At 40.7% G+C, this 19,726-nt stretch overlaps 1 protein-coding gene across 13 annotated transcripts in view; it reads left to right on the top strand.

The window, feature by feature from the left end:
* The window catches only part of rims2a (regulating synaptic membrane exocytosis 2a), a 1,025,605-nt gene that overhangs the window by 762,660 nt on the left and 243,219 nt on the right, over nt 1–19,726 (top strand). The window contains exon 23 of one of the 13 annotated variants that reach the window (XM_059971253.1): nt 15,747–15,763. The exons of the other annotated variants lie outside the window; for them this stretch is intronic. Coding sequence (XP_059827236.1) covers nt 15,747–15,763 — 17 coding nt within the window. The remainder of the gene's footprint in view (nt 1–15,746; nt 15,764–19,726) is intronic. 13 annotated transcript variants of the gene reach the window in all.

Below are 19,726 nucleotides of genomic sequence, written 5' to 3'. Positions count from 1 at the left end.
TGGTCCCAATACAGACATCTGCAGCACTCCACTAGTCACTGCCAGCCAACCAGAAAAGGCTCCCTTTATTCCTTCTGTTTCTTGCCAGTCAGCCAATCTTCTACCCATGCTGTTACATTTCCTATAATGCCATGGGCTGTTAAGCAGCCTGTTTGGCACCTTGTCAAAGACCTTCTGAAAATCCAAACAAGTGTCCACTGATTTCTTACTCTATCCAGCCTGTCATTTCCTCAAAGAATTCCAACAGATTTGTCAGGCAAGATTCTCCCTAAAGGAAACCATGCTACTGGCCTTTATCTTGTACCCTGAAACTCCATCTTTAATAGACTCCAACATCTTTCCAACCACTCAAATCAGGCTAGATGGTCTATCATTTTCTTCTGTCTCCCTCTCTTAAAGAGTGGATGACATTTGCAATTTTCCAGTCCTCAGGATACATTCCAGAAACTAGTAATTCATGAACGATCATTACTAATGCCGCCATAATCATTTCAGTTACCTTGTTCAGAACCTTAGTGTAGCCCACCTGGTCCAGATGACTTATCTACCTTTGATCTTTTCAGCTTCCCAAGCACCATATCCTGAGTAATAATAGCAAGGACACTTCTGCCCTTACCATTCAAATCTGACATTCTGCTAGTGTAGTCCACAGTGAAAATGGCACAAAATACTCAGGTTCGTCTACACCCATTACTAATTATAGTGTCATTTTCCAGAGGTCTGATATACACTCATTTCTTACTTCTCATGCCCAAGAGAACTTTGAATCCTCTTATTGGCCAACTTACCTTCATACTCATCTTTTCTCTTTATGACTTATTTATTGCCATCCTGCTGGTCTTTAAAAGGTTCCCAATCTTCTAATTTTTGTTTTATTGCATGCCCTCTTGCTTTTATGCAGTCTTCCTTTTTCCTTTTTAGCCACACTTCCCTCATCCTCCTTTTAGAATACTTCATCTTTGGAATATATCTATCCTGCACCTTCGGAATTTCTCCCAGAAACTCCAGTCCTTGCTTTTCTGCCATCATCCCTGCTAGTCTCCCCTTCTAATTAACCTTTGCCAGCTCCTCTCTCAAGCCTCTGTAATTCCCTTTGCTCCACTGTAATACTGATGCATTCAATTTTAGCTCCTTGTCAAACTACAGGGTAAATTCTATCAAACAATCACTAAGGTTCCTTCACCTTAGGCTTCCTAATCAAATTTGGGCCGTTACATAACACTCAATCAAAAACTGCCATTGCCCTAGTTGACACAACCCCAAGATGCTCTAAAAAGCCATCACATAGGGATTCTACAAATTAGCTCTTGGGATCAAGCATCAAGCCTATTTTCCCCAGTCTACCTACATATTAAAATCTCACATGATTATCACAACATTGTCCTTTTGACATGCCTTTTCTGTCTCCCATTGTAAACTGTAGCCCACAAAATGGCTACTGTTCAGAGGCCTGTATACAACTCCATTAGGGAGTTTTAACCCTTGCAGTTTCTACCCACAAAGGTTCTACATCTTCTGATCTTGTGCCACTTCTTTCTAAGGATTTGATTTCTTTTTTTTTAAATTTAAAATCAATAGTGCCACCCCAGCCCCTCTGCCACAACTGAGATGCCAGAATCTCATCTTCCAATTTCTGTGCTTATAAGATCATCTACCTTATTCTGTATACTGTGTGTATTCAAATTCAACACCTTCAGTCCCTGTATTCACCACCCTTTGTGATTTGGGTCCCCTGTTAGACTTTAATCAATCCCACTGACTACAATTTTACCCCATCACCTGCCTGTCCTTGCTCACTGTCTCACTACACATTATCCTACTTGTCTACCAACCGCCCTATCACTCCAGTACCCATCCCCCTGATAAATCAGTTTAAACTGTCCCCAACATCTCTGGCAAATATTCCTGCAAAGATATTGGTCCCCTTTGTGTTCAGGTGTAACCTGCCGTTCTCAGAGGACCCAAACTGAGACATCCCTGACACCCAGGATGCAACATATTATCTGAGTGTCATTTACATCCAGAGTCTGCTTTCAGCTCCACTAATTATGGAATCCCCTATCACTACTGCACTCCTCTTCTCCCTCTTCCCTTCTGAGGGACAGGGGCAGTCCCAGTGCGATAGACCTGAGCTTTCCCCATTAGGTCAAAGTTCAAAATACATTATCAATGTATACATTATACAATCTTCAGATTGGTCTCCTAACAGGTAGCCACAAAACAAAACCAAAAAACAAACCCATGCATGAAAAGGCTGTTGTTATCCAATGGCAAAAGGCATACCCAATGCGCAGAGAGCAAAAAAACTTACCAGCCTATAATCTCCTGGATTACTTTTAGAGCCTTTTTTAAACAATGGAACAGCATGAGCTATCCTCCAATCCTCCAGCACCTCACTCGGAGATACTGATATTTCAAATATATCTGCCAGGGCCCCTAGAATTTCAAAACTTGTCTCCTTCAAGGTCTGAGGGAATACCCTGTCAGGTCCTGGGGATTTATCTACTCTGATTTGCCTCAAGATAGCAAGCACCTCCTCCTCTTCAATCTGTATAGGTTCCATGACCTCATAACTTGTTTACCTCATTTCCATTGACTCCATGCCAGTTTCCTTAGTAAATACAGAAGCAAAAAACCCATTTAAGATCTCCCCCATTTCTTTTGGTCCCATACATAGCCAACCACTCTGATCTTCAAGAGGACCAATTTTATCCCTTGCTATCCTTTTGCTCAACATACCTGTAGAAGCTTTTTGGATTATCCTTCATCTTGACTGTCAAAGCAACATCATGTCTTCTTTTAGCCCTCCTGATTTCTATAAGTAATTTTTTGCACTTTTTTTTTATATACACCACAAGCACCTCATTTGCTCCCTGTTTCCTATACATGTCATACTTCTCTCTCTTCTTCTTTATCAGAGTTCCAATATCCCTAGAGAACCAAGGTTCCTTATTCTTATTCACTTTGCTTTTACTCCTGACAGGAATATACAAACTCTGCACTCTCAAAATTTCTTCTTGGAAGGCCTCCCACTTACCAACAACATCCTTTCCAGAGAACAACCTGTCCCAATGCACACTTTTTAGATCCTTTCTCATTTCTTCAAATTTGGCCTTTTTCCAGTTTAGAACCTCAACCCAAGGACGAGATCTCTTTATCCATGATCAAATTGAAACTAATGGTGTTATGATCACTGGAACCAAACTGTTCCCCTACACACACTTCCGTCACCTGTCCTAACTCGTTTCCTAACAGGAGATCTAATATTGCATCCTCTCTAGTTAGTACCTCTATATATTGATTTAGAAAACCTTCCTGAACACATTTTACAAGCTCTAACCCATCTAAACCTTTAACAGTATGAGTGTCCCAATACGTGGAAAATTAAAATTTCCTACTATCACAATTTTGTTTCCTACAGTTGTCTGCTATCTCTCTGCAGGTTTGCTCCTCCAATTCTTGCTGACTATTGGGTGCTCTATAATACAACCCCATTAATGTGGTCATACCTTTCCTGTTTCTCAAACCTCACCCTTATGGTCTCGGTAGACAAGCCCTCTAATCTGTCCTGCCTGAGCACTGCTGTAATATTTTCCCTGACTAGCAATGCCACCCCCCCCCCACCCTTCATCCCTCTGCCACTATCATATCTGAAACATTGGAACCCCGGAACATTAAGCTGCCAGTCCTGCCCCTCCTGTAGCCAAGATTCTTTGTAAAAGAATAAGTGCCCAAACACTGACTCCTGTGGCACACTAGTTTCTGGCCGCTATTCTGAGAAACAACCTTGATCCATCACCACTGGGTCAATTTTGAATCTAGCTCTCTCCAAATCCACATGTCCCAGCTTTCCCGACCAGCCTACCATGAGACCTTGAGGCCCTCTACTGGTTAGGATTGTGTCCCAGTTGTCTACATGATACACAAGCCAGAATAACACGATATGGAGCAGGCAGCAGGCTCCTCCTCTCCACAAAGCTGATGAATCCAAAGGAATGGCAGAGGTTGATACGGTTTGGGGCACAAGCTGAATCCCAGGTGTTACCAATCAGTGTTGAACTCGATGTACGACTCCCTTAGAGACTCCGGGTCCTGGTTTTTCTATGGGGTTTGATCCCAGGACTTCCCCATTAGTGGGCATAACAACAAGGCAATGGATGTTTGAAATCACTTTTCTTCTCTAGATGAGCCACTAACCATGACTGATTGCCCCATCTGCTTCAAATGATTGGTTAAGGTGTCAGTAACCCAACTTTGCTACTCCTTTCAGTAGAAAATTCTGATGGGTTTAGAAGTTAAATCACACATTCAGGGCAGGAGCTGGACTTGTCAAAGACTGTTTGAGATGCACTCAATTGGGAACATTTGATGGGAAGCAGTAGCTTATCCCATTACCACCCCTGGCTGTAACAAGCTTAAGGAACCATAAGACCTTAAAGGCCTAGCTAACGTCTAGATAGACATCTACTGCCTTACCCTCATACATTTTAGTTACTTAAAAAAGCTTTATTAAACACAACTTCCACACAGAGCCACACAGATCCCTCTTTATCAGAGGGATAGATCTGATAGATCTGTCCCTTAGAATTTCCTTCAATACCTGCCCAACTAATGTCAGGCTTACTGGCTCCCTGAAATGTGCTTGCTACCCTTCTTAAATAAGAAGATTAGCTACTTTCCCATTCTTAGGAATTTCACCAGTGATCAACAATGAAGCAAATACCTCTGTAATTTCTCTGGCCTCCCACAAAGCCAAAACGCATTTGGTGAAATCCTGGGATTTTAGGCATCTGAATGCAGTGCAAGACAGAAAATAAATCCCTCCTCTCTGGAGCCTTAATATTCCTCGCCAGCCATGGTTTCCTAAATTTACCAGGTTTGACTTCACCTCAAAAGGAAACGGCTACTTTTGGCCTCTTAATACCACACTCCTAAAATCCTCCCACTTATCATTAATTTCACACCAAATTGACCTCCACTGAATTCTCCCTAATTCCTACAAAATTAGACCCACTTTAGATTTGGACCCTAACTTCTGCATCTGTCCTACCCTTTTCTACCACTGTCTTAAAACTATCAGATTGTGGTCATTAGAGCCAAAGCCCTCCCTGACTGCTTCTTCCATTATAGGTTCTATCTTGTTCCTCAAGGTCTAATATTCTACTATCCCAATTAAGGGCCTCTCTATATAGACTCAGGAAACCTTCATGGACACACTTCATGAATTCCATCCCATCCAGGCCCTTAGCACTCTGCAGTCTAGGCAATAGCATATCAGTTAGCACAACACTTACAGCTCAGGGTGTTCCAGAGTTTAGAATTCAATTCAGGCACCATCTGCAAGTAGTTTGTACATTCTTTCTGTGAACTTGAGGTATTCCTCCGGGCGCGATGGTTTCCTCCCACAGTCCAAAGACACTGGTTAGTAGGTTAGTTGATCATTGTAACTTGTTTTGTGATTAAACTAATGTTAAATAGGCGAGTTGCTTCTTGGACCAGAAAAGCCTTCTCCACACTATCTCTAAAATTAAAATCTCCCACTAATGCATCTCTTATTTTTACAATTATGACCATTTTCTCCTCACACCAGCTCAAGTTCCCATGACTAATCAGGGGTGGTGGGGTCTATCAGAATGATGCTCCCTTGTTACCAAATTCTAGTTCCAAGTTCTTGGAAGCACATTGGATGATCTCCCAAGGATGTGCCTCTACACTCTGCTGTTATTTTCTTCCTCATTAAAAAGGCATCCTGTTTACCTGTACCACTGTCAGACCTGCAGCATCTATACCCTGAAAAATGAATTGCTAATTCCACCTTTCTCTCAGCTATGCTCTTTTCGTGTCTACAACCATCCTCTTGGCCACCCCACACTCCAAGCTCAGCTTCCTTGCATGTTAAACCTTTTGAGATGAAATAAAATTCAAGTTTAACTGGGCATTCATTTCCCTGCTATCAATCTGAAGCTGTCTAATCCAATTACAATTGGTTACCGTTTCATCCCATGACTTGCTCCTGTTCAGTGTCTCGCCAGACTGCAGTACTAGTTTAGGCTCTTCCACATAGCATTAGCAAATTTCCCTGCAAGGATGTTGGTCCTCTCTGGTGCCCCAGCACCAGCTCCTCAATCACAAACTCAACTGGCTTATCCTTCTATTTCAGACCTCACTAACACATAGCAATAGGAGTAATTCACAGGCCACTACCTATTCAGTCCTGTTTGACTTCTTACTTAACTCTCTATACTCAATCTGCAGGACCTCATCCCTTGTTCTACCCATATCATATTTGCTTGTATCTTCAGAAGTATACCTATGAGTACCTATGAGTTTACCTATGTGGAACTTTGCACTAATTGCCCACTTCTCTTAATTTTCCAAGTAGTCACCAATCTATCGGAAACTCATTCTATGGATAGGACTAACTCAGTAAAAATCTCACCCATTATGTTCTTGGATATTCTGAAGTATATTCAAATTCCACCTCCAGATCCATTCCCAGTCCCCTGGCAGTTTCTCAGGAGTTGTAGTTCAGTGAACTTCCTACAAATGTAGTAATCAGGGAGATCATAAGGTTATCTGACTATCAGATTTTGAAGGAGAAGCATCCACTGTCCTAACCACTACCCAGCTTACAGTGAATCAAATACTAAGGACTTACAGCAAAACAAAACTTTAGCTGTGCCTCCTCACATCAAAGCCTAAATTTTCTGCTCCTACCATAGCTGGCCAGAAAAAAAAGTTGTGGCATTTGTTTGGGCATGTTTATTTATTGACTGCTGTTGATTAGCTAATTAGCCAGTCAACTATTAAGTAACAGTTTACAATCTTGCCTCTTTTAAGTCTCAAACTCTCCACTCCTAGAATGGTCACAAAAAAATGGCTGCTCTTTTTGACTCTACATTATTTTTATTGGCTGCTGTTGATTGGCTAATTAGTCAATCAACTGTTAAGTAACAATTTGCAAACTTAACTCTTTTATCTCACATCAAAGCCTCAGCTTTCCACTCGGACAATGATCACTCAAAAAACTGGCTGCTCTGTTTGACTCTCCCTTAATTTTATTAGCTAATTAGCCAATCAACTGTTAAGTAACAATTTGCAAACTTACCTCTTTTATAGAGTGCTTCAAAGTGAAACTCCCAAGTAAGTCTCACCTCTTAAACGTTCCTCCTCTGTCTGTCTTGATGCCTATGTAGTAAAATTCACTTGTACTCCAAGATCTCTTCATAATTTTCCACTTGCCTTCTCTGCTTTCCCCAAATGAATCACCTCATACTTAAGCAGATTAAACAGTGTTTTGCACATTTGTACCTATCTAAGTCCATTAACGTCTTTTTGGGATGACTTAACTTCTTCAGCATCCCTTGAGGGCATCCCTTGAGGAGACTTCTTTAGTAATAGTAGTAGTATCACAAACACAACAAAATCTGCAGATGCTGGGAATCCAAAGGAACACATACAAAATGCTGGAGGAGCTTAGTAGGTCAGGCACTGTCTATGGAAAAGTGTAAACAGTCAATGTTTTAGGCTGAGACTCTTCATTGTCTCATGCTTTAGATTTATAGCATCTGCAGATTTTCTCATGTATAGTTGATGTTTGTTTTTTTTCCCAACTTTTTAATTACTTGAGTTTCAATTGATGTTGAACATTTCCAATGATTCATGGTTTTTCAAGACGTACAAAAAAGCTGGAAGAACTCAGCAGGTCAGGCAGCATCCATTGAAAGAAACAGTCAACGTTTCGGGTCGAGACCCTTCGTCAGGACTAAAGGAGGGGGTGGGGGCCTATAAAGAAGGTGGAAAACCAATCAGAGGAAAGATCAAGGGCTGGGGGAGGGGAAGCAGGGAGGGGAGAGGCAGGAGAGGTGAAGAAGGAATCTAAGGGGAAAGCACTATGGGTAGTAGAAGAAGGCAGAGTCATGGGAGGTGATAGGCAGCTAGAAGAGGAGACAGAGTAGAGGTGGGATGGGGAAGGGAGAGGGAGGGAATTACCGGAAGTTAGAGAATTTGATGTTCATACCAAGGGGCTGGAGACTACCCAGACGGTATATGAGATGTTGTTCCTCCAACCGAAGTTTGGCCTCATCATGGCAGTAGAGGAGGCCATGTATGGACATGTCCGAATGAGAGGGAGAGTTGAAGTGAGTGGCAACCGGGAGATACTGTGAAAAAATTCATGGTTTTTGGTAGGCTTGGCAAGTGCTGAGCCAGAGACATGGGCGAGTTGGCAGGAAGGGAGGTGATTAGCTGGCTGTCAAAGTTTAATTGTCCTGTTTAGAGATTTGGTTTGTTCTCCCCATAGAAGGGCATTTATGATCATTTGACCTTAGCACCATGCGGTTCTGCCAGTGAGGATTTTGTTGCCTTAGGAATAAGAGTTGATGAATCCAGATCAACAAAAATTAAACTCCTATCCCATGTGTCTGTTGTAAGCACAGGGAAATTTCTATTGTAATAAGTTTTCCTTCCAAAATTTCCACACAAATGTCACTGTGTGGTTCACTGCAATTGATAATAAGGACATTGATTCTATATATATTCTGAATCTGTAGATTATGGACTGTACAAATCTTTATAACATTAAAGTAAGATTTTTGACGTAAGACAGTCTAATAACTATACCCTTGCTAGCTGAATTACTAACAAGATTTAGTATGAACAACATTTAATGTATTGCACAGAGGACCTACATCTACATAGCATAATGTGAAAATAAGGAAAACTATCAGCAAAATATGAAATCTAAAATATATCAGCATTCAAAAGAGAAAGCTAGTATTTCTTCTATTTCTAGACAGAATGTCGAGAAAAGACATCTATTCTTAATAGTATTCATCCAACTATTGATCAAATATTGAAAAGAAACATGTAAAAATCCTGGCTTTCTATTTCCATCAGGTTCAGATCACTGTATTGTACACCTCCAGCATTTCCCTGTCATGATTTTACTTTGGCTTGATTCTTGTAAAGTACAAAAATACAAATGTTTTTCATTTACCAAATACTTTGATGATCGCTATCATTTATCCAGTGTTGATTCAAAGGTATTGTTAATGAACTAATTAATATATCTTTGAATAAAATCAGCTCTTTTCCCCAGCAGTCCTTGCACAACTAATCACTTATTTAAAGACTCTGGTTAATCTTCTATTTTACAATTTACATAATTGAAGAGCATTGTATTTTCAGAATCAGCAAAGTTTTATATTAAATTTTCTGATATTTCCAGAAAATATGTTTTTTATAATCATGAATAGATAAGTAAATGACTATAATCACCTATAAAGGAAATTTAAACAAAACAAGTTAGAGTCAGTTATGTGAGCACTTCTATAGGATTTTAACATTTTAAAGTTGTCTGGGAAGTACATCATTAACATAATGGTTTTGTATTACATTGCTATCTTTGTTTTGACAAATTTTATACCGAATCCTATTTTAGGCTTATGCCCTTTTTGTTAAAAAAAAAATCAGCTTCAGAGTGGAACCCTCAGTCCTAATGGTGATTGAGCAGTGCAATGAGTGATTCAATTGGTGTCAGCACTCTATCGAAGTGAGGAGAAAAACATTAGATCTTTAAAATGTTTTTGTTCTGTGCATCTGTGCAATTTAATCTTTTTAATAGCTGAATATGCAAAAATGATCCCTTTTATGCAGGCTCATGATGATGATGATTGCATATGCTTTGCTTAAGATGCATTGTGCAATTTATTTTACTGTATTTTGTAAGGCAGATGAACTGTAATACTAATTTATATAGCATGTTCAATTATCAGAGTACCTGGAATGATGATGGATGGCTGTGTACACTTTTTATTATCTTTATTTATGGATGTCATGTTTTTCTCTTCTACCGCTACCAGGAAAGGTTTTTAAGTGGTTGAAATAGGTTAGCAATCAGCTCTGTTTTTTCACTGGTGCATGTGCGTCACTGAGAGCATAGCCAGGCAGTGTTCAAATAATCCGTTTACCTTCTGCACTGAAGATTAATGTACTCATCCCAAATGCACATAAACTCTACACAGTGTCTTGTGCAACATGTTCCCTCTGCTCCAGAAATCCAATTGCATAATGCTGTTTATTTCAGCATTATCCAGTTAGAAATCATTTTTTTTCCTGATGCAAATGGCCCTGACAACCATTTGGGGTTCATTTCACGTCACTCCAAAATTCAATCAGGGATCCTTTCAGCATGCACCAACCTAACTCTCAATGGAGTTTTCATTCCCATTGCAAAAAGGACAACACTTCTTTGAAGAAATGTGGTGCAAATTAAACAAAGATGGTCTAGGTGTAGTCATCATAGGTTGGTATTATAGTTCATCTATCTTTTGAAATAAAGAAAAATTAATTTCACAAATTGGAACACACACAGTGTTGGAGGAACTCAGCAATTTAGGCAGCCTCTATGGAAAGGCATAAATGGTGTCCAACCTGCTGAGTTCCTCCAGCACTTTGTGTGTGTTCTTCAGGACGTCCAGCATTTGCAGAATTTCCAGCATCAGGTGTACTAATGAAGGACCTTGGCCCGAAACATTGACTTTTTATTAATTTCCATAGATGCTGCCTGACCTGCTGGGTTCCACCAGTGTTTTGTGTGTGTTTCTTTGGATTTCCAGCATCTGCAGACTTCCTTGCGTATATAATCTGCAGAATTTCTTGTGTTTATAAATTGCACAATCATACTTTTTCCATTACTGTGCAAGATTGGACACCACTCTCCTCTAAATCTTCATCTCAGTCTTTGTTATCCAATTCATCATTGGATAATGCAGTATGTAGGTATTACACTCGATATGTGTTTTATTTCTTCTTGCAGTTGAAACTTGTCTTCATATACATAAAACCTAAATTGTAGAAATTGTACACCTATCAAGTAATATAATAGAAACAATTTGAAAAACTCCAGGAAATGTTTGATGTCCTTGGACTATACCTAATGGAGTTCAGAAGGACCGTGGTGAATCTATGGAATTCTTTGCTACAGAATGCTGTGGAGGCCACTGGGTATATTTAAGGCAGAGATTGATAAGTTCTTTGTTGGTAAGAGGTTAAGGGTTATGGGAGAAGGTGGGAGAAATAGGTTGAAAAATAAAATCAGCCATGATTGAATGGTGAAGCAGACTCAATAGGCCTAATTCTGCTCCTATGCCTTATGGTAACATCATCAGCTTTCAATTTTGTAGCTCTAGTACTATCCTGCCACTGACCTAACTACCCCTTGCCTCACAGCTGTCCTAAGCAGTTCAGGAAAATCCCCCTTTCTGGTCCCTAGAACACAGAATTACACTTGCTGATTCTCCATTTGTTCTTTCAAATGCAGAAATATTCAGCTGAAATTTGGAGAGGGGATCCCTTGACCAAAACGGGTTTGTTCACAAATGAGATGTTCGTCTATCACATCTCTTTGGTAGACCACTATATCCACAAGCATGGGTTTTCCAGCAGAGCACAAAACACGATTGCTTTCTCCTGACCAGACCAAGGTTCTCGACATTGGTTTCAGTACAAATCAGGTTATGATTAATTTTTATTTGGAGATACAGCATTGTAACAGGCCCTGCTGGCCCAATGAGCTTGTGCTGCTGTATTACACCTGTGTGACCAATTAACCTACTAATACATATTATTTTCAATGTTAAAGTTCCAGATATAAATTGATGGCCTGTTTGCTTGGTTTGGTGCATCTCAAAGCACTATTTTGAAGAGAAGCATTGGAGCTGACTCATTGTAGTGAATACTGCCCCCCTCCAATGAATTTTTCTAACAAAACTGATTTATCTAGGCATCATCATAATGCTGCTCTAAAATTCAAGTGGATAAAAGCAAGGATGTGATGCTAAGGCTTTATTTGGTATTGGTCAGACCACACGTGTGGCATCGTGAGCAGTTTTGGGCCTCTTACCTAAGAAAGGATGTGATGGCATTGGAGGGGGTCTGGAGGAGGTTCAGGAGAATGATGCAGTCATGAAAGGCCATATATGAGGTGTGTTTGAATGCTGTAGGTCTGTATTCACTGGAGTTTAGAACAATGAGGGATATCCATTCAGAACAAGATGAGGAAGAATTTATTTAGCCAGAGGGTGGTGAATCTGGGATTCATTGCCATAGATGGCTATAGAGGCCAAGTTACTGGTATATTTATAGCGAGGGTGATAGGTTGTTGATTAGTATTGGTATCAAAGGCTATGGGGAAATGGCAGAAGAATGGTATTGAGAGGAATAATAAATCAGCCATGATGGAATGGTGGAGCAGACTCAATGGGCCTAAAGACCTAATTCTGCTCCTATGACTTGGGGTCTCATGGTTAGTTACATTTCCAACAGGTTTCACAGAGTACATTCCAACAAGTATTTCAAAGAAGTGGATTGCACACTGCTCTGTAGACAGCCCAGTGGTGTAACTAGGAAAACCATTGCTTCACAGCAGTCAACATTCTGGTTCATTCCTGACCTTGGTTTCCATCTATGCAGAGTTTACTTATTCTCCCTGTGCAGTTTCTTCCCTCATCCTGAAGGTGTGCATACTGGTATTGTAATCGGCCACTGTAATGAATAGGTGAGAGGTAGAATCTGATGAGAATGTGCAGAGCATAACAAATATAGGATTAGTGTAAATGTTCAGTTATGTAATCAACATACTCATTTCATGTGCTGAGAACTGTACTCTCTCTGTGAGGACTCCTGTGGATGACTTAATTATTGCTGACCTATTTTTAGTTCATCCTATGAGCTGCCACTTGGTCTACCATTTGAAGAAAGCAGGTTTGAAGTATATAGCCAGAATTCAGCATAAAAACAGATTACAAACAATTTCAGCTTCACCTTTCATCCCAGATGAGTGAAGTGTGGAAAGGTTTAAGATTAGACTGAATTTGTTTACCTATCTGAACTTTCTCCATTCCTGCAAGGCACCATTTCAACTTTACTTGTTCTCAAACTGGCTGAGGCTTCAGTTAAGGCACCACCTAAATTAAAAGCACAGGACCTTCCAATCTCCACTCTTTTTCATTGTCTGGTGTTGAATACTAGAGAGATATATAAGCCAGCAGATGGTAACATTCAAATTACAGATGAGCAGGACAGGATGGCAGCATAAACAATCAGCTCGGTGGGATATATACCAGATGACACCATCTTCTTCAGTCCCTCTTCAGAAGGATGGAGATATGGAGCAAAGGAACCATTAATAAGCTTGAGAAAATAACTGAGCAGTTCCATTCTGCTCTGCAATAAGGCATCCCTTTTACAAAATAATAAATGCCCTGTGAATTTGAAGTTAAAAATACCAAAGGCATTTGTTTCATTAATCATTCTTGAAAGGAAACTCCTGCAGCAGTCTCCGCTTCTCCCGAAGGTTTGAATATATCTCATAAGTATTATATTCATCTGGAGCCACAGGAAAACCAAGAAACAGGAAGCAAAGTAAGTGCCACAAATTTTCCTCTCTTCTCGTTATCAAGATGGAAAATTATATCCTGATCATACTGGAAACTGAGTCAGCACAAAAACAGACCCTGGGCCAACCTAGTCTGTGCCAAATTATTATTCTGGCTAGTTCTATCGACCTGCACGTGGACGAAAGCTGCCATACCCCTCCCATCCATGTACTTATCCAAACCTCTCTTAAATGTTGAACTTGAACTCACATCCGCCACTTACGTCAGCAACTCATTCCATTGCCTCACTGCCCTCTGAGGGAAGAGGTGCCCCCTCATGTTCCCTTGTAGCATTTCACTTTTCACCCTTAACCTGTGACCTCTAATTCTAGTCTCACCCAAGCACAATGTGAAAAGTCTGCTTGCATTTACCCTATCTATACCCCTCATAATTTTGTATACCTCTATCAAATCTCCACTCATTCTACTACACCCTGTGGAATAAAGTACTAAACTATTCAACCTTTCCTTATAACTCAGCTCCTCAAGTCCTGTCAACATAAGTTTTATCTGTACTCTTTTTAGCTCATTGATACCTTTCTTGTAGGTTGGTAACCAGAACTGCACACAATACTCCAAACAAGTTGTTATACAATTTCAACATAACATACTAACTGCTCTAGTAAACTCATTTCCTGCCCAAACTTGTACAGTAAAAAGCCGCAGTGACTTCAAATATTGCTTATCCAAAAGAACAAAGGTGTGAAAGGCACTGAGAAGATATCAGTAATGGAAGACAGTGGCCACTTTGTTAGGTACTAGCTGTACATCTGCTTATTAATGAGGGTGTAATGAGCCAATCATGTGGTAGCAACTTAATGCATAAACGAATGCAAACACGGCCAAGAGATTCAGTTGTTGTTCAGACCAGACATCAGAATGGGAAAGAAATGACTTTGACCGTGGAACGATTGTGCCAGACAGGGTGGTTTGAGTATCTCTGAAACTGCTGATCTCCTGACATTTTTACACAGAACATCCAGTGTGTGCCAGTTCTGTAGGCAATAATGCCTTGTTAATGAGAATGGTCAGAGGAGAATTGTCATCTGACTGAAAGGCAAGAGTAACTCAAATAACAATGCATTACGACAGTGGTGTGTCAGGACCTTATAAAGTGCCACTGAGTATATAACGAAGAACCACTCACCAGTGGTCAGAAAATGATGGGGAGGAGATCACATGCATTCATGTTGGGTTCAGTGGATGGATATGGAGGACACTGAGGAAGACGTTTCAGATTAACTGGAAGCTCTCATCTAGCTTCAGGCCCCGGTTAAAATTACATTGGTTTTAACACTGGTGTGATAGAAGCACGATTTACCTTTATGTAATTCATTCATTCAAGTTAGTATCACAGCCTGGTGTTAACAGGCTGACCTTTAACAACTCACCTGCTTGTTTTCTGCCAATGTGATCGTATAGCCTTGTATAAAGTAGCAGTGTAAATTCAATTTCCTGTGGTATCATCTGACATCATTAATATATACCCATTTTGTTATCTTCCTGAATATTGGTATTTAGCATCAAATGAATATTATTAAGAATGTGAAATATTTGAGAGATGGATGGTTACCAGCTACACAAACTTTCCCAGAGGTTCACTAACTCCTTTTTGCAGCTTTATAAAATTATTTTTAAAATCCCTCCCTTCTTCCTCTATTTCCTACTCTGGCCTTTTACTTATGCTCACCTGTCTATCACTTCCCCTGGGTCCTCTCCTCCTTCCCTTTCTCTTATGGTCCACTTCCCTCTCCTATCAGATTCCTTCTTCTCCAGCTGTTGACTTTTCTCACTCACCAGGGTTCACCTGTCACCTTTCAACTGGCCTCCTTGCCCTCTTCCCTTCCTCCCCCTGACATCTTCCCCCTTCCTTTCCAATCCTGAAGAAGGGCTTTGGCCCAAAACATGAACCATTTATTCATTTCCATAAATGCTACCTGACCTGCTGAGTTCCTCCAGAATTTGTGTGTGTTGCTTTATAAAATTGTTATGTGGGTGCTTTGTGCCTGTCATTGCAAATAGTTGGGATTACTATCATAACGGAAATTTCCAAGAGCATTTTATTTCAACAAGTCCTTCAATATACAGTGTGTGTGGGAGGGAAGTGGTAGATTGATCTTGGAGTAGGTTAAAAGGTCGGCACAGCATTGTGAGCCAAAGGGCCTGTATTGTGCTATACTGTTCTATATAGCTCTCAATGGGTGTCGATAGTTGCTGTTTTGAGTGTTCAGCAGTGAGCCATGCAGGTGAGGTGACAGGCCAACAGGGTCAGGCCAACAGCACCAACAGATACCATGAATGTCAAAGAAGAAAGAACAGCAACGGTTAGGAAAATACATAAGTTTCCTGACTGAGACTTATAAATTCTTGTGAACAGTGTAATGTCAGGTGTGAAGTCATGCGTATCAGAATCCAAGTCAGCTTCATTATGACTGGCATTAGTTTGTCTTGAAATTTGTTGTTTTGCAGCAGCAGTATAGTTACAACAAGAAATATTTTAAAATAAATAGTGCAAAAAGAGAGCAAAATAGTGAGATTATGTTCATATACCGTTTAGAAATCTGATGGTAGAGGATAAGAAGCTGTTCCTAAAATGTTGAGTGTGCATCTGCACCTATTCCCTAATGGTATCAATGAGGTGGGTTCACTATTTGCAAGGGACATTTGCAGTTATAAAGATTCTGACTTCCATAAGCTATACTCTATGCAACATAGATCAGAGTAGGATAGGATACCATGGCCTTTTGAGATATATCAAGGCAAGAGCTGCAGCTCCTCAATAATATGACATATGACAATGTCTTTGGCATAGTTATACAAACCTCACACTTTTTATTCATCCATCCCATTTTGACAGCTCCGATCAACACTCATCGCTTTGATGGGCTGAATGCTACTATGTCTAATGGTCTTATGGTCATTTATCTATGCGTACAGTGGCCCATTTGCCAAGAATCCCAAGGCATACTGTTCATCTTTCTTGTGATTTATCATTACAGACTATAGTAGTAAACCACCAGTTTCAACTGCTGTGTCCACTGTTAATAAGAAGGAGCGGAAGAAAGGAAAGGAATGTGATAACTTTATTCATTTATTTATTGTGACACAGTGTGGAACAGGCCCTTGCAGTCCTTCGAGTAACGGCACCCAGAAATCCCCTGATTTAATCCTAACCTAATCAGAGGACAATTTACAATGACCCATTAACCTCCCAACTGTTAGGTCTTTGGAATGTGGGAAGAAATCGAAGCACTTGGAGAAAACCCTCGTAGTCACGGGGTGAACGTGGCAGGAATTGAACACAAGTCACCTATACTGTAATCACTATGCTACCGTGCTGCCCCATGTTGATGATGATGTAAACCACACTGTTATTTTTCTCAGCACTGCACCAGCTAATGGCTTTAAAGGTGCAAGAAGCCATGTCTAAAAGGCATGTGGCCTGGGAGAGAAAACTGGATGCTGTGGGAAATCTGATGTAACAGACCATCAGAGGTGTGGTTCCAAATGCCAGTACTCAAGGGACCTCAGATAGGAAGACTGATATGAATATGCACCAAGGTGTTTGGTACTTCCTTACCAAGAAGATGAGATGGCGAGTAGTATAGTGGATGTTAAAGGCCAGTTCTCTCAGGAAAAAGGACATGCCAGCTGACCTACTCATTTTGCACAAAGGCCTGGCAACAACTTTATTTTCTTGTATCTACTGTGGTTGGCAGCAGTAAGGGCCATATGTAGTTTTGTTGCCTCCGTGCAGGCCCAGTTTGACCCAGTTAGAGCTGCCCTCTGTCACCCGGAATCAGCGTTTTCCCTAAAATGTTGAGTACTGTGGTTACCGCCAGTGAGAAAATTGCTGTCATCAGGCACAGCTGTGTTACATGGAAGGAGTTTGCTATTCAGCGGAAGAGAAATGTCACCTGTGAACTGATTTCTCCAAGTACACCACACCACAATTACTCAAATACCCAAGGATCATCTGTCTCAGTTTGTTGCGGTGTCAATCTTACCTGCTCATCGAAATCTGCTCCCCTGTGCTAGCTAGGGATCAGCCTATTTAAGGATCATTGCAGTCCTTTCACTGGCTGTGATCAGATTGTTACCCTCCTGTTGCTGTGACTAGCTTGTCACCCTCCAAGAAAGATGCCTTCCTTGAGCTGTTCAAAGCACAAAGAAGGTCACCTGTGAAATCAATTGTTGTCAACTTGGCAATCTCTTCATTGCCCATGAGCAGGTTGCCATTCTCCAAGAACAAAATAGTGCCCACTGTAAGTAGATAGCTGTTCTCCAAGAAGAGGAGAATACTTGTTGTTGTCCAAGAGCCATGAGCAGAGGGGATGCCACCAACAGTGAGATGTTGTTCTGCAGAAACAGTGATGTGCCACGCATGAACTCATTTGTTACGTGAGGACAGAAGATGCCCTCTGGGTCAAGATGCCTTTCCACAAAGAGAAACTGCTGCTCAGATAGAGCAGTGTGCTGACTTTTGGTTGAAAGCAGGAGTAGAATTCAAGCAGATGGATGGGCTGCTGGATGTGTTGAAGCAATAGAAGTGTTGGGCAGGTCAGAAAATCTCAGCCCACCTCGCCCTGTAAGAGGCTGAAGTTGTGGAATGTGAGACAATGTCCCCACTTTGGAGGTTAGCATTTCTGTATCCCACCACTGCTTCAGGCAGTACGTTTGCTTTTGGTGCGCAACGAACAACTCCACCCAGTAACTCTGTAAGGTATCATTGGGGGGAATACACAATCGCTGTTGAGAATGGAGTTTAAATCAATAGGTGATCAGAGCTCCACTTACCATGAGAATCTGGTGTTTTTGGCTAATTTACAATAGGCTATCAGTATTCTGTAATAATTCACATATCACTGATTGAGATGGTATGTTGATGGATGTAGGAACACTTGAAGGCACCATTTTATCTTTGTGAGGTATTACCTGCTTTGATTAATAAGTTCAATAATCATACTTGGAGTAGATCTACTTATTGTATGCTCTTCATTTGATCTTGTAATGTGACCTCGCATCCAGACATTTAAAATGCCTGTATTTTGGTGCCTGTAGTTTTCATTTACAGAATTCATAAGCAGTAGACAAAAGTTAGCTGGGCATTTGAATGGCATTCTGGTGACAGTCAGTGGTGGGCAGTCAAAATTTCTATGGCTTTCAGGAAAACTGTACTCCCCTCAGCTCCTTCATCACTGGTGAAAATACCTTACTCATCTAATTTTTGCTACATGGACAATCATACCATCAGGATAGGATATACAAAAAACCCATATGGTATTCTTGATGGGGGATTTTCTTTTATGGTAGTTAACATTTGGATGGTAGGATCAGGTAAATATTCTGGCCGCATTGCCATTCATCCTGCCAAATCATTATGTTGCTGTGATGTCTTGTCTTTTGCCTGCTCTTTGTGCAGATATCTGCTCTCTTGGCTGTATGCCTCAAATTTGAACTGATCTGTCCTGGTAGCATGTAGTGTACCCACAAATATGGATCTTATTTGCACCATGGGTTTCATTGTAGTGACAACAGGAATAGAAGTTAGAATCCACTGCAAAGCTCTTGGTGCTTGATATTGACACAGCAGTGCTGTCAATGCAGGAAGCTGGGCCATGTGAATGAAGACGTCTTATAAACTTCCAGTAGCAATGAGATTGACCTTGACAATATCCTTCCCATGGACAAAGACGACTTTGAAATGGAGTTCTGCACACTGAAGGGAGCTCAAGTCAAACTATGAGTGAGGTTGATCATGATTTGTATGGTGGACATTGGTAATACAGAAAATTCTCTATGGGGATAAATGCTGTTTGAAAATAAGAAGTGGAGAGACTTCTCTGCATGCAAATGACACATCAGGGACCACCCTGATGCACAGCTAAGTAGTGGACTGAGATACTCATATCTTGCAACATTTGCCTGGAATAATTTTGAGGTTAGACTAGGACCCTTGTGTGACTGGAATTTGGAGATACATCTCAATCACAACTGCCTCAATCAACCCAAACTCATGAAAACGTTGCTCTTTGAGATAGGAACAGGTATCCCTGTATATCTATGGGTCTATGGGTTTTGGGAATACAGTGCTTGCCATCACCTTAAGAGTTGCCAACTTTGCCTTTAGTTCCTGCAAAGACTAACCTGAGGTTCCCAATCTCAAAGCATGCCAATATAATCATGGTGCAAGTGGCATATTTTTTAGGTAGAGCTCAATAGATTACTCACTGCACTTAAAGGGCCATTCACTGATACTCAACCCTAATATAAAGAACTGTGCAATT

This window comes from Hypanus sabinus, chromosome 1, assembly GCF_030144855.1.
Source record: "Hypanus sabinus isolate sHypSab1 chromosome 1, sHypSab1.hap1, whole genome shotgun sequence".
NCBI classification, from domain to species: domain Eukaryota; kingdom Metazoa; phylum Chordata; class Chondrichthyes; order Myliobatiformes; family Dasyatidae; genus Hypanus; species Hypanus sabinus.
The sequence above is the reverse complement of the archived record's forward strand: the minus strand, read 5'-3'. Positions and strand labels throughout refer to the sequence as shown.